General features: G+C 38.1%; 1 protein-coding gene across 3 annotated transcripts in view; it reads left to right on the top strand.

The window, feature by feature from the left end:
* The first annotated feature begins 888 nt into the window (after positions 1-888).
* LOC105054358 (uncharacterized) overlaps positions 889-19,194 on the top strand; it is a 42,372-nt gene continuing 24,066 nt past the window's right edge. For all 3 annotated transcript variants that reach the window (XR_012135362.1, XR_012135361.1, XM_073245655.1), the window contains exons 1-3: positions 889-1,450; positions 16,308-16,439; positions 17,708-17,831. Coding sequence is in view for 1 of the 3 variants with exons in the window: in XM_073245655.1 (XP_073101756.1) it covers positions 989-1,450; positions 16,308-16,439; positions 17,708-17,831 (718 nt within the window). In the remaining 2 variants the exon portion in view is untranslated. The remainder of the gene's footprint in view (positions 1,451-16,307; positions 16,440-17,707; positions 17,832-19,194) is intronic.

Raw genomic sequence — 19,194 nt, forward strand, 5'->3', positions numbered from 1 at the left:
GAGAGTCCTCAAAAGATTATTTTTTGAAAAAGAAAGTTCTTCTCACAAACCAAATAAGTCCTATATTATGTACGGATTATTGAACAATTTTTCTTATAGACATCTCATATAGATAGGTCTGGCCATATATTCGATCGATGCAAGTTTGCGCTGCGCCCAGGTATCAAATAGCCTCAGCCCAACCCAGACTAATGGTTAAAATATAGGGCCCAGGCCAGGCCCATGTCTGATGTCTAATTTTATTCATTTATTTTTCTTGATGCTGCTGCTTCTGGACTCTCTGCTGCTTCATCTCTTCTCCTCCTCTGCATGGATTTGAACATCTTTACTGATCCACTCACAATAATCTAAATACATCAAGAAAAATTCAGGAAATTAAAATTCCAAGAAAACAAGATCTAGAGAAAATAAATGTCCATGCTTCCTGCCGAGATCAACTATAATCCACAAAAAACAGAAGAGAAATTTGAGAGGAATTAATAGAGCAGAGAGCTCCACTATAATTCTTCTTAATGGCCAATAGACAAATGGACTTCCTCACATAAATATTAGAAACAAATGTCATCCTGCTCAACCATGTCACACTGGACAACAGCCATCGGAGTTGGTCACCGGATTTTATCATTGCCTCAACCACCAAGGTTTCAATGCTCCAATAGAGAGATAGCTTTTTTTTCTAAATTATTCAGAATTTATGATATATATATATTTTTAAAAAATTCTTCAGGATATATTGATGGCTACTCCAAAGTTGGGCTCAACGATCATTTTCCTGAGAAAACGTCAATTAAAGACTGAACTTATATCGGCGGCCTATATGCCGATATTGGGTGCCAATTGCGTATAGCCCTTGTTTACCGTAACATTACGTCATAATAAACTGTTGCCGCTCGATACTTGATTTTCACCGACTCGGTTTCCAGGAGGAAGCCGGTCAAGCGCTGCAAAAGGGGTACAGCAAGCGATCCGATATTCCGATCCCACTGCCATGGAATCGAGCAAGACCAGGCCCCGGTCCTTCGAGATCCACATGGTGACGGCCGCCGACTCCCCGGCGTTCTCCCTCCTCCGCTGGGCTCTCCACCGCACCCCCGTCGTCGGCCTCGACGCGGAGTGGAAGCCCTCACGGAAGAACCACCACCAATACGGCGAGCGCGACGGCGGTGGCGGTGGAGCCACCTCCGCGCCCGGCCATATGCCGTCCTTTCCTAGCGTTTCCCTGCTTCAGATCGCCTGCCGGGTCCGCCGCGAGCCGTCGGATCCGGCGGTCGGCGAGTCGCCCGTGTTCTTGGTGGACCTGCTCTCCGTCCCGCTCCCCGCCCTTTACGAGTTGCTCAAGGAAATGTTCGTGGATCCGTCGGTGCTGAAGCTCGGGTTCAAGTTCAAGCAGGACCTCGTCTACCTCTCCTCCACCTTCTCCTCCCAAGGCTGCCATCCCGGCTTCGACAGAGTCCTCACTCTTTCTCTTTCTCTCTGTTTTAGCTATTTTTTTGAAGTTTTATATGAATTTTGAATGTGAATATTGGTAAAAATTTGCAACTTAAGGTTGCCCAATATGGGAATCACGAGGCAGTTCAGAAATTCCTGGCCAATCTAGAACAAAAATATTAACATTTTGGTGTAGCCAAAATAGGTACGTTTCACATTCTTTGGGGCATAAGTTTGTTGACTAAGTGGAATATTGGGACTCCTATCAATAGCATAAGTTTGGTGAGATCTTGCATTTCCATGTTGTCCACTATTCCTTTTGGTCAGACTTTAAATATATATATATATATATATATATATATATATATATATATATATATATATATATATATATATATATTGTTATTCGGCTACATCCACTTTGTTAAAATAATCTTATTAGATGTCAGTTTATTTGTGGTTCCTGTTGAATTTTTTTGGGGTATGGTTGATATAATTGATTAATTTCTTCGATAGTGTTGAAATGCAGTCCATTTCTGTTTTCTTGGATTTCTTGCCAGTTCTGTTCTGGGAGATACACTAAACATTTAGTACCAAGTAATATTACATTGCTCAATTCATCTCTTGACGGATTCTGATCTGCTTTCTATGGTTGAGAACATGCTAGTTCTGCTCTTCTTGATGTATCTCACTTGCTCTTTTTCTTGGTCTCACCTCGTTTTACAACTTAATGGCAACCCTTTATAGTTGTTATGGAATGCAAAGTTATCAAATGGCATTCACCCCTTCAAGAAAGAAAAATGCTGCCATCAAGGTTTTTGCCTGATGTTACATGGAATTTGTGTCATTTGTTTGAGAAAAATGCTTTAATTAGTTGCAGTAGGTCTGCAAGTAAATGCACATTATCTTTTTTCCTCACCATTTGTACAAGCAAAGTTCTGTGATGTTGCCACCGTAAGCTGATTTTTTAGGTGCATGCTAGGATTTCACTTACCAATGCCCATGGAATCAGGAGTTACTTTTATTAAAACAGGTGGCATGAGTGTTTTCAATTGTGGCATGATTCTTGGCCTTTTGTTTAGCCTGAGGGCAAAAATATAGCTGGTGGAAAGGTGCCATTTTTTCATTGTGGGGATATCAGCAATAAAGTAGGAATATGTCTTGCTAAGAAATCTGTACTTGTTGAGGCCAAATGAAGTGATAAGGAGGTTGAGTGAAAAGAATGGAACAACAGTTGATCAAGATGATGTGATGAGGGACAGATCCAGGATTTTCTGCTCGGGAAGGGGGGCAACAATGACTTCCATTAAAGATCGGGATAATAGCCATCAGTCAAATGGTATCTTTCATGTGTAATTATATAACGCTATGTGTGACATACTTTTTTAAGGACGAAGGTGCCTGTATCACTTGTTAATCACCAGTTAAGCATATGTAATTTTGCAATGAGTAATGAATGATTAAAATTTTTTATATTATTAATATATCTTAGATTATTTTATTTCTTATATTATCTAAAGTAAATAACTACTGCATATTATGTTATGATTGACAAAAAGCTAAGTAATATAAATTTTTTAAACAAATGTAAGAATAATGGTACTTAATTATGCTGTAATTATATTGAAAAAAATAAAAGGATACATAATTCATTTATTGGTTCCAAAAGCATATAAATTTTGTTAATGTGTTCTTCTAGAACTTAAATGCAGTTAAATCACTATTTATATATTGAAAAGCAAAAAAATTGTAATAATTGCATGATCCGCAAATGTAGCGGCAAATGCAAACATCCTGAGTTGGTGACGTTAAATAAAAACTGCAACATGTATAGAATAGTATAAACAAGGTGAAGGAATAGAATTACACAACTTCCAACTTTATCACACTATAAAATAAAAAAACATTTTAATGTAGCATTATGATGTTAATAGTGGTAAGAGAACAAAAAAAGGAGTTATAATGATTGAATTCTTGCAATGGGACAATAAGGGGACCTTAAAAACTCAAATTTTGCATTAGCCAATTCATACATCCGCTTTTTTTTGGGGGCTCCTTTTCCTCTTCTTGAGCTGGGGTGAATAGACTACAATTTTGTCTCCTTCTTCATTTTGGCCGTATGTGGAAGAGCCAGAGGATGCAGCAATGTATCCCAAGTTTTTCTTTCCTTCGTTAGAGAGAGAGAGAGAGAGAGAGAGAGAGAGGGTCGGTGTGATTGAGATATTTTAGGAGTGGTTAAGTATAATGAGAAGAGTGAGGACTTTAAATTATAAAGGGAACCTTTTCACGGAACCTTTCACTTACTCTTCTTTTCTTGTTAAAGGTTTAAATCAAATTGCGGAATTGGAAGCTAGAGGGGTGGGCTTGTTAGAACTTTTTTTTTTTTGGGTTGGGGGCAAGATCTATTAGTCCAGGAAGTTAGGGAGGGTGGAAACAATATATTATAAATGACTTTCGTGGGCCTTTTCTTGGTGTTTTTTTTTTTTGGGGGGGGGGGGTGGGGGGTGTGGGAAGGCAAGATGATCCACCTTTGGATGTAGCACTTTTTATTGAAACATTTTGAGATAGGGTGTTAACCATAGAAACTTGTTTGAGATCACCAACATATTTGACTGCTCCAAGATTTTGTGTTATGAACATCATTATAGCGAGGTGGCTGATGATATGAGCAAAACTGACCTAGTTTCTAATTAACTTATCCTAGCCTAAACAAATGCAAAAACTTGACCATGGACAAATTCCCAAGTGGGATTTGCCACTTGTTCTCATGTTTGTCTGTCCACTGTTACTTGGAAAGGAGGTCTGATGTGAGGTGGCATCACCAAAGTGGTGCATACATCAGAGCCATCAAAAATCGACAATATGATTTAAATTCGATTTGGATCGAAGAAGCCTCATTAGATTGATTTTACTTTAGTTATTTATTTTCAGTCAATAAATTTTTAATGCATTTAGCTTTGGATCTATAGGGCCATACTTGGATTTGTCCACGTCACTTTTGAGCCACCACTCTCCACATGCCAAGAGAAGAAATATGCATGCCAGCGTATGCCGTGCTCATGCTAAGTTGTGTCAAGCATCAAGCATTCACATGGAGTTCCATTTCTTCCCTAGAATTCCTTAAGAGTTCTTGGCTACTTATTTTGTTGAAGGCTGATTTCTTTTTCATGGTAGATTATTTTATCACATATAATACTTTACTTTTTGTGCAGGGCTGATTTCTTTCTTGTAAAAGATAAGAGATTCCTAAAGAAACAGGATCCTTAGAGTCCTATATAAATCTTTGTATCTTCCATGAAGAGGACGATGAATGATTTTACAAACTCCACAAATATTTGTGTCAATCGCTCCGAGAGAAAGAGGGTGTGAGATCCAAAATCGCCCCACAAGGGGAGGGTGTGAGGCCCACTTTCTATCCTACTCCTACTTAAGATCCAGTGTTCCTGCGACTCTGATTTGACTCCACCATCTACCCATGCAAGCCTATCCCGCTAAGAGAAGATCTGTCTCTTCCAGAATTTCCGTCTATCGTGCTGAGAGGAGTGATTTCTTATTCTACAGATCATATGCTGTCAAGGACCTTCATTCTTTTTCAGTTGATTTTTGATTTTTTTTTTTTTAATCCGATGTTGGTAAAGACCTAGTTCTTTATCGATGGATCTGTTTGGTTAAAAGATTAAGAGCCCTAATCAGAGTAGTTTCTTAACTACCACGATCCGAATTCTTATCATTTTCTTGGATTTTTCTCACGTGTTTAATATTTTATTTTCTCTCATTCCATTCATATTTCTTTTTTTGCATTTACTCGTGAACATGTTTAATTTCTGCTATCTGTTTATGAAATTTTCTATTGCTAGTAGTTTACTGATCTCTCGAATAACATTCGTCTGCATCATTTAGATTAATCTCGCTTTAGTCTCGTATCAATCAATCACGCCTCCTGAGCAGAGAATAGGCAATTCTATACTGTCTGTCCTGTGAATAATGAGCCCCTGGCTGGACGTGATTTGTTGTTGATGAGCAGAAGAGAGCTTAATCATTAGGATTGATTTTCTTTTTCTCTCTTCTTTAGGGTTGTCCCGCATCAATTTGGTATCAGAGCCGGTTGATTAGGACTTTAGTTTAAATTCAGCAATTTAAATTTCCGCAAGTTAAATTTTCGTACTCTAAATTTCGTATTTTACTTTCAAGCATTTTAATTTTTATTACACCTTATTTCTGCATCCTAGAGTTGCATGACCACTAAATCAGGTATCTGGTACCAACATCCTACTTCCCCACCCAACACCAATATGGATCCCAATATAGCAGCCATCATTAATGCTCTGACTGAAAAGTTTGATGACATGAAAAATTTTATGAAAGCCATGGATGAGAGAATAGTGGTATTAGAAGAAGCTAGGCAGAAACAACCTGAATTTGTCTCTCCGACTACCTATAGGACAAAGAGGTAGGAATCTAGAACTTGATCGACCTATAGGGGCACGCCCGCACCATAACCAGTTCGATCAAGATGAGCATATTCTTAGGAATGTGAAGGTCGAAGCCTCAAGTTTTGATGGTTGTCTAGATCCGAGAGAGTACTTAAGATTGGGAATCAGGTATGGACCATTATTTTGAATGGTACGAAATGTCTAAAGCAAGGAGAGTTAGGTTTGCTAGGATGCAATTGGTTAGGCAAGCCCGACTTTATTAGGAAAGTGTTGAGCGCCTTCTCAATCAGAGAAGACAAGATCCGATAGAAACCTGAGATGAGATGAAAGAAAAAATCAGAGAGAAGTACCTCCCCACCTCTTACCAACAAAGACTTTTAGATCAATGGCAGAGGCTTACTCAAGGGAATAGATCAGACACCGAGTATATCACGAGATTTGATGAATACCTCATGAGATGTGGAGTAGCCGAAGATAAGGTTGTTACCTTATCTAGATTTAGAGTTGGATTACGAGAGAATATTCAGCGTGAGCTCTTTCTGCGAGAGGTAACTACGTTGGAACAAGCTTATCAACTTGTCTTAGACTTTGAGAGATTTTTTAGATATTCGACTCTCCGTCGTCTTGAACCCAATCGAGTAACCCCTTCTGGATCGATACCTAATATTAATCAAACTCCTAGTAACGGACCTCCACTTACAAATCCTATTGGGAGAAAAGAAGATAAAGGAAAAGGAGCTATAGGAGAGTTATCAAAAGGAAGTAGTTCTCGATTCCATTGCTTCAAGTGCCATGGTTACGGTCACTTTGCTGCACAATGCCCCAACCGATCATTATTCGTAGAAGAATTAGAAAGAGAAATTCTAGAAAATATTGAGGAGGAAGTTTATGAAGCTGATCCAGATTTAACCGAGCAATTTGAGAGTACTGAGGACATCTTAGGTTATGCCGCACCCGAGTCAGACCTTAGGCTTGGAGTCGTTAGGTATGTCCTAGCACAAACTAAGGAAAGTGAAGACTGGCGTAGGACCTCTATTTTTCATATCTTCATAAAATTTGGCGATAAAATTTATAAGATGATCATTGATAGCGGTAGCTGTATCAACGCCATCTTCATCGACACGATTAAGCGATTAGGATTAACTCCTGTGGATTATCCCAGTTCATATCGTGTGTCTTGGATTGATTCCTCCTCTATTCCCATCAAATTTAGATGCCGTGTGCCCATCCAGCTTCATTCCTACCAAGATCATGTGTGGTGCGATGTCTTACCCATGAAAGTCGGAAGTATCATATTAGGTCGGCCTTGGCTATTCGACAATGATGTTACGATTTATGGCCGAACCAACTCCTGTAGCTTTACTCATCAGGGTAATAAGATCACGATTAATCCTTCCCCACCTAAGGCTACTAATAGAAAGATAGGCGATGGACCAAAAGAAAACCTCAAGAAAAGCCTCCATCTGATAGGTGCTAAAGAATTAGAGACGACCATGAGTGAAGGATCACCAGTTTGGATGCTTGCTGCTAGAGAAGTTCGTGAGGATTCTAAGGTGAATTATCCTAAGGAAGTAGCTAGCCTTCTTAGTGAGTTTCATGATGTCTTTCTTGAGGATCTTCCAGATTACTTACCGCCTATGAGAAACATTCAACATGTCATTGATTTAGTTCCTGGATCTACTCTACTCAACTTGCCCCACTATAGGTTGAACGCTAATGAGCATGCCGAGCTACAAAGACAAGTTGGAGAGCTGATAAAAAAAGGATTTGTGAGGGAGAGTTTGAGTCCTTGCGCGGTTCCTGCACTACTGACTCCAAAGAAGGATGGTACATGGAGGATGTGCATAGATAGCCGTGCCATTAACAAGATCACTATTAAGTACCGCTTCCCCATCCCTAGGTTAGATGACATGTTAGATATGATGGTCGGATCCACTATCTTTTCTAAGATTGATCTTAAGAGTGGTTACCATCAAGTAAGGATTAGACCGGAAGATGAGTGGAAAGCTGCTTTCAAGACAAAAAATGGTTTATATGAGTGGATGGTGATGCCATTTGGATTATCTAATGCCCCTAGTATCTTCATGAGGTTGATGACCCAAGTACTACGACTATTTATAGAAGTATTTGTAGTCGTATATTTTGATGATATTTTGATCTATAGTCGAACTAGGAAAGATCATCTAGATCATCTCCAAAAAGTGTGTCGAGTTCTTAAAACAGAAAGCTTGTATGCTAATCCTAAGAAGTGCACTTTTATGACAGACCATATCATCTTTTTAGATTTTGTTGTTACCCCCAATGGTGTATCTGCTGATCCTGAAAAGATTAGAGCAATAGTTGAGTGGCCGGTGCCTAAGAGTGTGCATGACATGTGGAGTTTTCATGGATTAGCAACCTTTTATCGTAGGTTCATAAAAGGGTTTAGCACCATAGTCGCTCCCATCACTGATTGCATAAGAAAGGAAAAAATTTAAATGGACTAGGACAGCCAATAGAGCTTTTCTAGACATTAAGGACAAGATGACCCATGCCCCAATCTTACGTCTCCTTGATTTTTCTAAGGTTTTTGAAGTAGCGTGCGATGCGTCAGGAGTTGGGATTGGTGGTGTCCTTAGTCAAGAAGGTCATCCGGTAGCATACTTTAGCGAGAAATTTAACGATTCTAAACTCAAATATTCTACCTACGATAAAGAGTTTTATGCGGTAATCCAAGCTTTAAGATATTGGAGGCATTACCTACTACCGTAAGAATTTATTTTGTACTCTGACCATGAGGCCCTTAGATTCTTGAATTCCCAAAAAAAATTGAATCATAGACACGGTAGGTGGGTTGAGTTTTTGCAAGCCTATACTTTTGTTTTGAAACACCGTACAGGTATAGAGAATCGTGCTGCTGATGTCTTGAGTCGTCATCATACTTTGCTGTCCACTGTTAGTATAGAAGTTGTTGGTTTTGATAAGGTTAAAGAAAATTATGAGGAGTGTCCAGATTTTGGTGACATACCGCTTTACGTAAGGGGCCATCTAGAGAATGTAGTGAATATACCCTTCAGGATGGTTACCTATTTAGAGAAACTAGGCTGTGTATACCCTGTACATCTTTAAGAGATTTTTTAGTTTGGGAATTACATGCTGGAGGATTAGCTGGACACTTTGGTAGGAATAAAACTATAGAGTTGGTAGAAGCCCAGTTCTTTTAGCCAAGCTTGAAAAGAGATGTCGCCCGAATTGTTGTCCAATGTAGAACATGTGCCGTGGCCAAACAGAGAAAACAAAACACTGGCCTATATACACCCTTACCTATACCAGACTGTCCTTGGCAAGATGTTAGTATGGATTTTGTTTTAGAATTACTTAGGACAGCTAGGAAGCATGATTTTATTTTAGTGGTTGTAGATAGATTTTCAAAAATAGCCCATTTTTTGCCCTGTTGCCAAATGTCTGATGCGTCGAAAGTTGCGAGGATATACTTTGATGAGATTGTTAGACTACATGGATTGCCTAAAACCATTGTTTCTGATAGGAATGTTAGATTTATGAGCTACTCTTGGAAAATCCTATGGCACATTTTAGGCACAAAACTAAAGTTTTCTTCTGCCTATCATCCGCAAACCGACGGTCAGACCGAAGTGGTTAATAGGAGTCTTGAAAATCTTTTGCGTTGCTTGATTGGAGAACATATGGGTAACTGGGATCTTTTGCTGCCCTGAGTCGAATTTGCATATAATAGCTCTGTTAATAGGTCCATTGGCATGAGTCCTTTTGAAGTAGTTCATGGATATCAACCTAGAAAACCAATAGACCTCATCCCACTACCCATGCATGCTAGGATTTCCGAATCTGCAGAGTCATTTGCACAGCATGTCAAGAGTCTGCATAAAGAGATCAGTAAAAAAATTAGTATGAGCAATAAAGTTTATAAACAGAATGCAGATTCTCATCGACGTGTTCAAGAGTTTGCAGAGGGAGACTATGTGATGGTTCGATTGAAGCCTGAACGGTTTCCATCCGGAACTGTGAAGAAGTTACATGCCCGAGGAGCAGGTCCGTTTAAGATCATAAAGAAAATCGGATCAAATGCGTATGTTGTGGACCTATCTTCTGATTTTGGGATTAGCTCTACTTTTAACATTACATATCTTGTCGCCTATAAAGAATCAACTCGGATACCTAGTGAGCCATTTGAGCCTGAACCAACTTTTGAAAGCGAATCTGTCCCTGAGTGTCCACCAGCCAAAATGTCAGCAAAACACGATCAGATTAAGAGAATTTTGGATGAGCAGATTCTCTCCATCCGGAGTCAAGGCTATCAGCGGTATCTGGTCAGATGGCGAGGTCGACCGGAGTCTGAAGATTCCTGAATCACTCGAAAAGAGCTGCAATGCATTGATCCCGATCTACTTTAGCGTCACCAGAGCGGAATCGACCCACACTTGATAGGGTCGAGTTTGCCCCACCTCGAGAGAATTGGTGCAGACACCAGAGCCATCAAAAATTGGCAACATGATTTAAATTCAATTTGGATCGAAGAAGCCTCATTAGATTGATTCTACTTCAGTAATTTATTTTCAGTCAATAAATTTTTAATGCATTTAGCTTTGGGTCCATAGGGCCATACTTGGATTTGTCCACGTCATCTTTGGAGCCACCACTCTCCACTTGCCAAGAGGAGAAATATGCATGCCAGCGTGTGCCGTGCTCATGCCAAGTTGTGTCAAGCATCAAGCATCCACATGGAGTTCCATTTCTTCCCTAGAATTTCTTAAGAGTTCTTGGCTACTTATTTTGTTGAAGGCTGATTTCTTTTCCATGGTAGATTATTTTATCACATATAATGCTTTATTTTTTTGTGGAGGGCTGATTTCTTCTTTGTAAAAGATAAGAGATTCCTAAAGAAACAGGACCCTTAGAGTCCTATATAAATCTTTTTATCTTCCATGAAGAGGACGATGAATGATTTTACAAACTTCACAAATACTTATGTCAATCGCTCCGAGAGGAAGAGGGTGTGAGACCCAAAATCGTCCCACAAGGGGAGGGTGTGAGGCTCACTTTCTATCCTACTCCTTCTATTTAAGATCCAGTGTTCCTGCGACTCTGATTCGACTCCATCATCTATCCACGCAAGCCTATCCCACCAAGAGAAGATTTGTCTCCTCCAGAATTTTCATCTATCGTGTTGAGAGGAGTGATTTCTTATTCTACAGATCATATGTTGTCAAGGACCTTCGTTCCTTATCAATTGATCTTTGATTTTTTTTTAATCCGATATTGATAAAGATCTAGTTCTTTATCGATGGATCTGTTTGATTAAAAGATTAAGAATCCTAATCAGAGTAGTTTCTTAACTACCACGATCCGGATTCTTATCATCTTCTTGGATTTTTCTCACGGATTTAATGTTTTATTTTCTCTCGTTCCATTCATATTTTTTTTTTTGCATTTACTCGTGAGTATGTTTAATTTTTGCTATCTGTTTATGAAATTTTCTATTGCTAGTTGTTTACTGATCTCTCGAATGGCATTCGTCTGTATCATTTAGATTGATGTCGCTTTAGTCTCGTATCAATCAATCATGCCTCCTGAGCAGAGTATAGACAACTATACTGTCTGTCCTGGAAATAATGAGTCCCTGGCTGGACGTGATTTGTTGTTGATGAACAGAAGAGAGCTTGATCATTAGGATTGATTTTCTTTTTCTCTCTTCTTTAGGGTTGTCCCGCATCACAAAGCCTTCAAGATTCTTTTGAAAAGTCTGGATTTATCATTTGTGGAGAAAATTCTTCAACTTTATGCGCTAGTAAAATCATTTTTGAAGTCTTAGACAATAAATTCAAAGTGCTAAGAAGAAGTTTATCTGATTAATGCATGCAGGAGATGCAGAGTGTTGGATTCAACATCAGGCCTCAAATAATTGGAGGTTGGAAAACTGGCCATTACATTAAAATCTAGAGGCCTTCATTTTCTGATGCTGAGTCCTTCATTTGTCAATTTTAGCTTTATTTTAGTTGAGGAGAATGCTTGGAGTCTGGCCATATAGGGCCTGAATCCAAGCAAGTGAAGCCTTTGCATGGTTGCGTATTTATGCATTATATTGCTCACAAAGCTTGCAGGCATTAGCATTGAGTGAGAGACGGAGATAATGTGGCCAGCAAAAAAAAAAAAAAGAAAATGCTTTCGTGGTCTAAATTGATTTGAACTTTGAGGTCTAACTCCCAACAATTACTCGGCTTCTCATGTGCATCTTTTCACGTGCATCTCACATACCAAAGACTCGTTTTTGTTAAAGGTTATCTATATAATATATTGTTGAAAAGATTTTAGGGCCTTTAGATGAATCAGAGTACAGGTGATATGGCCTCATTTAAGTTAAATGCCACATCAACCTCTAACTTAGTGTTGGTGCCCAGATGGGACCAGCCACCATAGAAAGGAAAAGAGAAGGGAAAGATGTGCCCACCAATATTGCAATCCTTAGCACCAAGAAGGGAGAATTCTTGTGGAACATAATTTGAGGATTGCTTACATGATGCTATAGGACTCGAATATGGAAGCATGGTATAAGTTTTTATTTATCTGTTGAATGTGGCAATTTTCAGAATGAAGAGGTGTTCAATGTATATATGTTTTAAAGATATGCAGCAAGGTTTGCCAAATTGGTATTGAAGGTCGTCCTAACCGGTGACCGGTTCAACACAATACAGATCTGCACCATGCCATTTTGGGATGTTTTGGAAATAGAGAGCGCAAAAGAGAGAGAGAGGGAGAAGGAAAGAGAAGAAGAGAGAGAGAGAGAGAGAGAGAGAGAGTCAAATAGGGAATCTATATAAAATATTGTTGAAAAGATATTAGGGCCTCGATGAATTAGGTTACAGGCGATATGGCCTCATTTAAGTTAAATGTTACATCAGCTCTAACTTAGTGTTGGTGCCCACATGGGACCAACCATTAGAGAAGAGAGAGGAAAGGAGAAGGGAAAGACATGCCCACTAATGTTGCAATCCTTAGCACTGAGAAGGTGGAAGCTTGTGGAACATAATTTTAGGATTACTTACATGGTGCTGTAGGACTTGAATATGGAAGTATGGTATAATCTTTTATATATTTGTTATATGTGGCAATTTTTAGAATAGAGAGCATTTGATGTATATATTTTTTAAAGATGTCTAGCAAGGTTCATTGAATAGGTACCAGAGGTTGTTTCGGCTGGTGACCACTTGGGCATGGTATGGTTCTGTAGCATACCATTCTGGGATGTATAGAAATAGGGAGAGCCAAAGAGGAAGGGGAGAGGGAGAAGGAGAGAGAGTCAGAGGGTGGGAGAAAGAGATGAAGGGAGGGAGAGGAAGTGTGGGGGAAAGAGAGGCTGAGAGAGAGGGCTTGAAAGCCCTCCTCGTCGTCATCATTGGGAAGAAGGTGCTTTGAGTTTTCACCAAATGCGCGTGCATGTGTTTGGGTTTGGGGAGGGGGGGGGAGAGAAGAGTGGGGTTTAATCAAATCGGTGAGAGGGTTTAATCAAATGATTGAGCCGGTTTGACCTATTTATCAAGCGAGCAAGTTCCCTCTTGATTCAGTTCGACACGGCCAATCATAATGTCTAGGATCCATAAGTAATTGCCATTTTATTGTATTAGTAGGTCTTAATTTTAACTGGCAATGTCGTAGAGAGCTCTCTTTTGAGAAAGAGAAGCAGAGAAGGGGAAAAAGGGAGGAAATTGGAGGAAACATCATCCATTATTCTATCTTCTATATTAGAACATCAAGTGACAAAAGCAATATATTGTATTTGATTTTATTTCTTAGTTTGATACAATAATGTTAAGGGCATGCCTAAGGTGCACCTGAGGCATAAGGCACTCACCTAACACGCACCACACCAGGGCATTGAGATGTAAAAAAAGAAGCATCTTCTTGATTGTTTTTCTTGGCATGCACATATCATCGTGGTTGTTTGGTTCTCTGTTATTTATTGTGATGATTGTGTTTGTGTTTTTTTCTTTTTCAAGTGAGTTTGTTGTGTGTGAGTGTGTGCATGCTGCTGCTGCTGTAATGTGTGCATATGTGTTTGTGGGTCTTCCTGGAATCATCTAGGTTCTTGTCAAATAAATATTTAATATTATGAATTCATTATATATACATGTATATATATATATATGTATATGTATGAAGATATGTAGAAATGCTTATATGGATATGCAAGTACATATATGTATATGTGTTTGTAAGGGGTGTAATTGAGGAGAGATAAGTCAAATAGCTAGAGGCTTGAGCTTGACTCGACTCAAAATATCTGGACTTGAAACTTGACTCCACATCGATCGAGCCTTAATATCCAAGCTCAAACTTGACTCGACTTGCATTATAATTGAGCCATATTCGAGCTTGAATTCAAACCTTCGTATAATTAACACAAATATATATAGTTAAAAGTTAGGAGTTAGGTCAGATTAAAGAAATATAAATATTATATTTTAAAATATTAAATTAATAATATATTACAAATAGAATATAATATTATTAAAAATATATATACTCGATTAGGCTTGCAAGCCTTCAAGTCGAGCATTTTACTACTCAAGCTTGACTTGAAAAACTATTCAAGCTAAATTGAAAAAATTATTCAAGCTACTTGAGCTCGAAAATAGGTGAGTTAAGCTCGAGCAACTCACGAGTTGCTCGGCTCATTTGTACCCCTATACACATAAGCATGCATATATATGTATGTACACAGATATGTATGCATATATATGTACATTATTGGTACAAACACGCATCACCTTACTTTAAGGTGCGCACCTTGCTTTGTACCTTGTGCTTAGGCTTTAAGAGACCTTGTTGCCTTGGTGCACCTTGAGACTTTAACAACTTTATTTTGATATGTTTATTACCATTCGTTGTCTACCTAACCTGAACCCCCAATTTTCTCATCCGGGCCACTGGCATTAACAGTTTTATAAGTGACTTGTCATGTAACATGTCTATACTTCTAAAAGGACTATGATCATGTCATTTTTAGACTCTAGATGTGTTCTTTTGTGGAGCTAATTGTTGAGTTGTGGATCTTGAATCTTGATATGAGAAATTACTAAGTTGGGAGTGGTAATGTTGCTTTTTTGCTTCCTTCTCTTCTTTTCTAAGAACCGAATGGTTTGATGGCTTAGGATTTGCTTATCAAATATTGGATTTGAGCGTAAATTCAAGCTCTTTTCTCCAAGATGATTCTCTCTAGTATCGATAATTTTATATTAAAAGGTCTGTGCTGGAAGGTAGTGGAACAAATTTTCTGTTAATTCATGGGTGCTTCCATACAAGGTAGTATGCCTTTTTCAAATGGAGACTACTTGTGTGGTATTTTAGGAAAAGAGCAACAATTTAGGGGAGTATATTGAGTGTATTGTTGGAAGATGGTTTAACCCTTGCCATGGAGCTCTGAGGGAGACCCAGGTTTGAGATTGAAATTTTGGAACTTTGATTGAAAGATTACTTGGAGCTTCATCTGTAGACAATTGAATAGACAAATTATTTTGGATACAACTTTTTTTTTTTTTTTTTAATTTTCTTCATTTGAAGGATATTTTCCTTCCAGGAAACAATTTGAAGGATAGTTGTTGTTTGGTCAAATATTTCCATGACAGCATAAAATACTGATAGAAAATTAGCAAGACTGGAGGGTCTTCAACTTGGCTTGCCATTGCAATCTTTGCCATGCAGAGCAACACAGCCTTAACATTGTGTTACATCACATGCTTGAGCATGGTTATTACATATTTCTGTTGAATTTTTTTGGGGAGATTAACGCTTGGTTTTTTGTTTTGTCTGTAATTTTATGAACAGTTTACATTTTACAATTAGTCACCGTATACAGACGTGTTTTGCACACAGTTAGGCTTGTTTCTTTTCATGGTTATCCTTTTCTGTTTGCACTTACAAACAGAGGGATTAAACATAAAAAATGACTGCCAAAATCAGGGACCAAGTATAAAGTTTTCACTCTGCAGAGGTTAAATGTAATTCTGTTTCCCTTTTTTTGGCTTATGAGTTTTGTTGGATCCTGCCTATAGAATTTTACTCCTTTGTTCCCTCCTTGATGTGAAAAAGGAATTCCTTGTAATATTACTACTTATGGTCCTATACTAAAATGTTTTTATTGATGAAAGGTAGAAGTTTGCATAGTCCAAGCTTGTCTCTTTCTCTCTTTGTTTTTATAATTGTCGGATGAAAGATTTATCTTTTCCAATGATAAGACATTGATGCCCTCAGTATACTTTTCCGACAATGCTGTACATCTTTACTGTAAGGTTTATATGACCATGTGCTTCTGGACATTTTTAGGAAAAACACTGTTGGTGAAGTTGTAACCAACCTATAAATCCATAAGCTTTTCTTCTTATATTTGCTTATAAAATGACTTTTAGAAATTATGACTATATTTCTGCATGACAGGTGGAGCCATTTCTTGATATTACCAGCATACACCATCATCTCAAGAATCAAAATGTTGGGAAAAAGGTTCCAAAGGAGACTAAAAGCTTGGCAGCTATTTGTCAAGAAGTGCTTAACATCTCACTATCAAAGGTCCAGCATCCTGCCATTGACTTGTCTTTCCTTTTGCTGCATTCCTTATAAAGTTAGATTGAATTTCTCCTCCTAGTATTCATAGCCTTGATATTTTACGGTTACTGAAATTTTCTCAAGTATTCCCATGGCTAATCTTATGATCTGAGAAAAAACACTTCAGTTCTTCATGCATGCAAAATCAAAAGCATCTTTATTATTGGAATAATATGGAAGCTGACGCATAAATCAAGTTCTGATATGAGCCATGTGTATTCTTTTTCTTAAAGATAAAAAAGACTGCATACTATTTAACAATATTAGTGTTTCCTTACTTTGAAAATTGGGAAAAAAATATTTTTTGGGAAGCTTGTAGGTAGTTTCATCACCTACCAAAATGAGCCACTGCAAAGATTGGTATTTTCAAGGGAGAAGAAGCAAGGTCTTAAATAACCTTCCATATTAGTACTTGGTGTGCCACTTGATATGGTTTGTACCAATGCAGCGTAATTGCTGTTACCTTTCTTGTGCTGGCACCGACTATATGCCATGTAGGGGTGGCGAGCAACAGGTTGGGTTGGGTTTGAGTGGCATTGACCTCTCAAAATCTGTAGAGCCTCACCTGAACCAGACCTGACCCACCGGTGGTCATGAGTGCTGGACCTGAACAGACCTGACCTGCTAGTAGGTCAGGAATGTTGGACCCAAACCTCACCTGCAACCACCTGTGACCAACCTGTCAACCTGTGTAAGGCCCCAGCACTCTTATAATATATATATATATATATATATATATATATTACTTCCTACATGGCTATTTAATTGTTTATGGATATTTTTTCTTCCTCCCAAAAAAATGGCAATTTTCATTTTGTTTGGCTTTGGTTTGCAAACATTGGTTGTAATGATATCATCTTTCACACCATCAATAATGAAAGGACAAAATTTGACAGCCCATTTCAAAGAGAAGCTCCAAAGAAACACGTACAAATATTTATTAATGTTGAGTCTCACTAAAATATAAACCGCATTCTTTTATTCTCTCCAATCTCAGTGTTAGGTTTCTTTATTTTTTTCACTGACACTTCATCTGTCACATTTCATATTATGTAGCTATGTTTTTTTGAATGATTATAACTTAAAATGTTTAATAACATTAGGATTGCCTTTTATTTTTTGGAAGGATCTAATTTGTCTTTGGTGTTTTTTGTTATAAATTTCTGTCCTCCTTCTTATGCTGTTTGAAAATTTTCTTTATGATTTGTCTCATATTTCATATCTTCATTCAGGAACTTCAATGTAGTGACTGGTCATGTCGCCCTTTAAGTGAAGATCAGATATTATATGCTGCTTCAGATGCATATTACTTGCTCGAAATATTTGCCATCTTCCAACAAAAATTCATCACTGAAGGTTTATCTTCTGGAAGCTTAAAAACCTCGTTAGATGCTTATGTCTTTAATAATATTGCCGCGGCACACTTTATTTTTTGCATAGTTTGTATACTTCTGGATCTAGTTATTCTTGTAGTTATTGTGATAATGGACTGTATATTTCTGCATTCACATCACCACCAAATTAACCTAGCAACAGATTAGCAAAATGTAAAATGAGGATTTCTTACTTGAATTCCACATAACAACCCTAACATAAATCAAGAATAAGCTCGAACTTTAATTGCATTTATCACACAATTGTAGATTAATAATAACTTTAACAGTGCGACCAAGTGCTATTCAATAGTATCCAAAAGCTGCTTCTCTGAAGTTATGGTGGTATAAAGGTAATAAAAGAAAACAGATATAGATGAACTTATAAAAAAAAACAAATATTTCAAAAAAGTCAACATATTTCATGTAAGAAAAAAAATGAGAGAATAATAGATAAGAAAAATATAGCTGTGCAAGTGTTAGTCTATGATATGATCACAGTTCAAAAATGTTATTAGAAAAGGAGTGTCCCAGTACACAAGGCTCTTGCCACTCTGAGGATGATCAGATAGGCATAGCCTTACCTTTGTTTGTGGAGAGTCTTTGTTTCGAACCCATGACATTTAGGTCATAATGGAGCAACCTTACCATCATGCTAAGGCCTGCCCTCTAGTTTAAAAATATCATCGGGATGGAAAAAATTATTGTGACCAAACAAGAGAAGTGGCTACAGGGAGGAAGGACAGAGCACTACGGTGAGTTGTATGGCGGAGTGGATATAGGAGAAGATATCAGGGGGGCTGAGATGGGATGGAACAACTGTTGTGCATGGCGCAGTGGGTGGTGATAGACTAACTAAAGGCAAAACCCCCGATGGAGGAGATGAGGAGTGTTAGGAGGAAAAGCACGTCCTGAACATGAGCCAGGACTCTATGGCTCCTGTTTTTAGGGGGAGGTTGGATTATCTTATAAACTAGGCGATCCATCAAAACAAAGGATGGTCAAGATATGCTACTATGATATATAATAATAATAATGATTTGATATAAATGTTTATAACATATTTATTGAGGATCAGTCTGAGCCATAAGAGGTTGCCCAAACCCACCGTCTAAAGGAAGAAAAGATTAACACCAGGCCAGACCCATTGTGCTTGAGGCCAAGGCGTATTTCCAGCCATATGGATGGATTTTGGGATATAAATGGCCAGACCTCCATTATTAGTAATCAACAAATGAGGATTCAGACAGCCTCGTGCAATCCATGTGGTTCCACTCTTTTCCCAGTTAGTGTTGCTTGATCTCATATCACAACCATCTAAAAGTATCAATATATGTCCTTGATTT

Source organism: Elaeis guineensis, chromosome 11 (assembly GCF_000442705.2).
Source record: "Elaeis guineensis isolate ETL-2024a chromosome 11, EG11, whole genome shotgun sequence".
NCBI classification, from domain to species: domain Eukaryota; kingdom Viridiplantae; phylum Streptophyta; class Magnoliopsida; order Arecales; family Arecaceae; genus Elaeis; species Elaeis guineensis.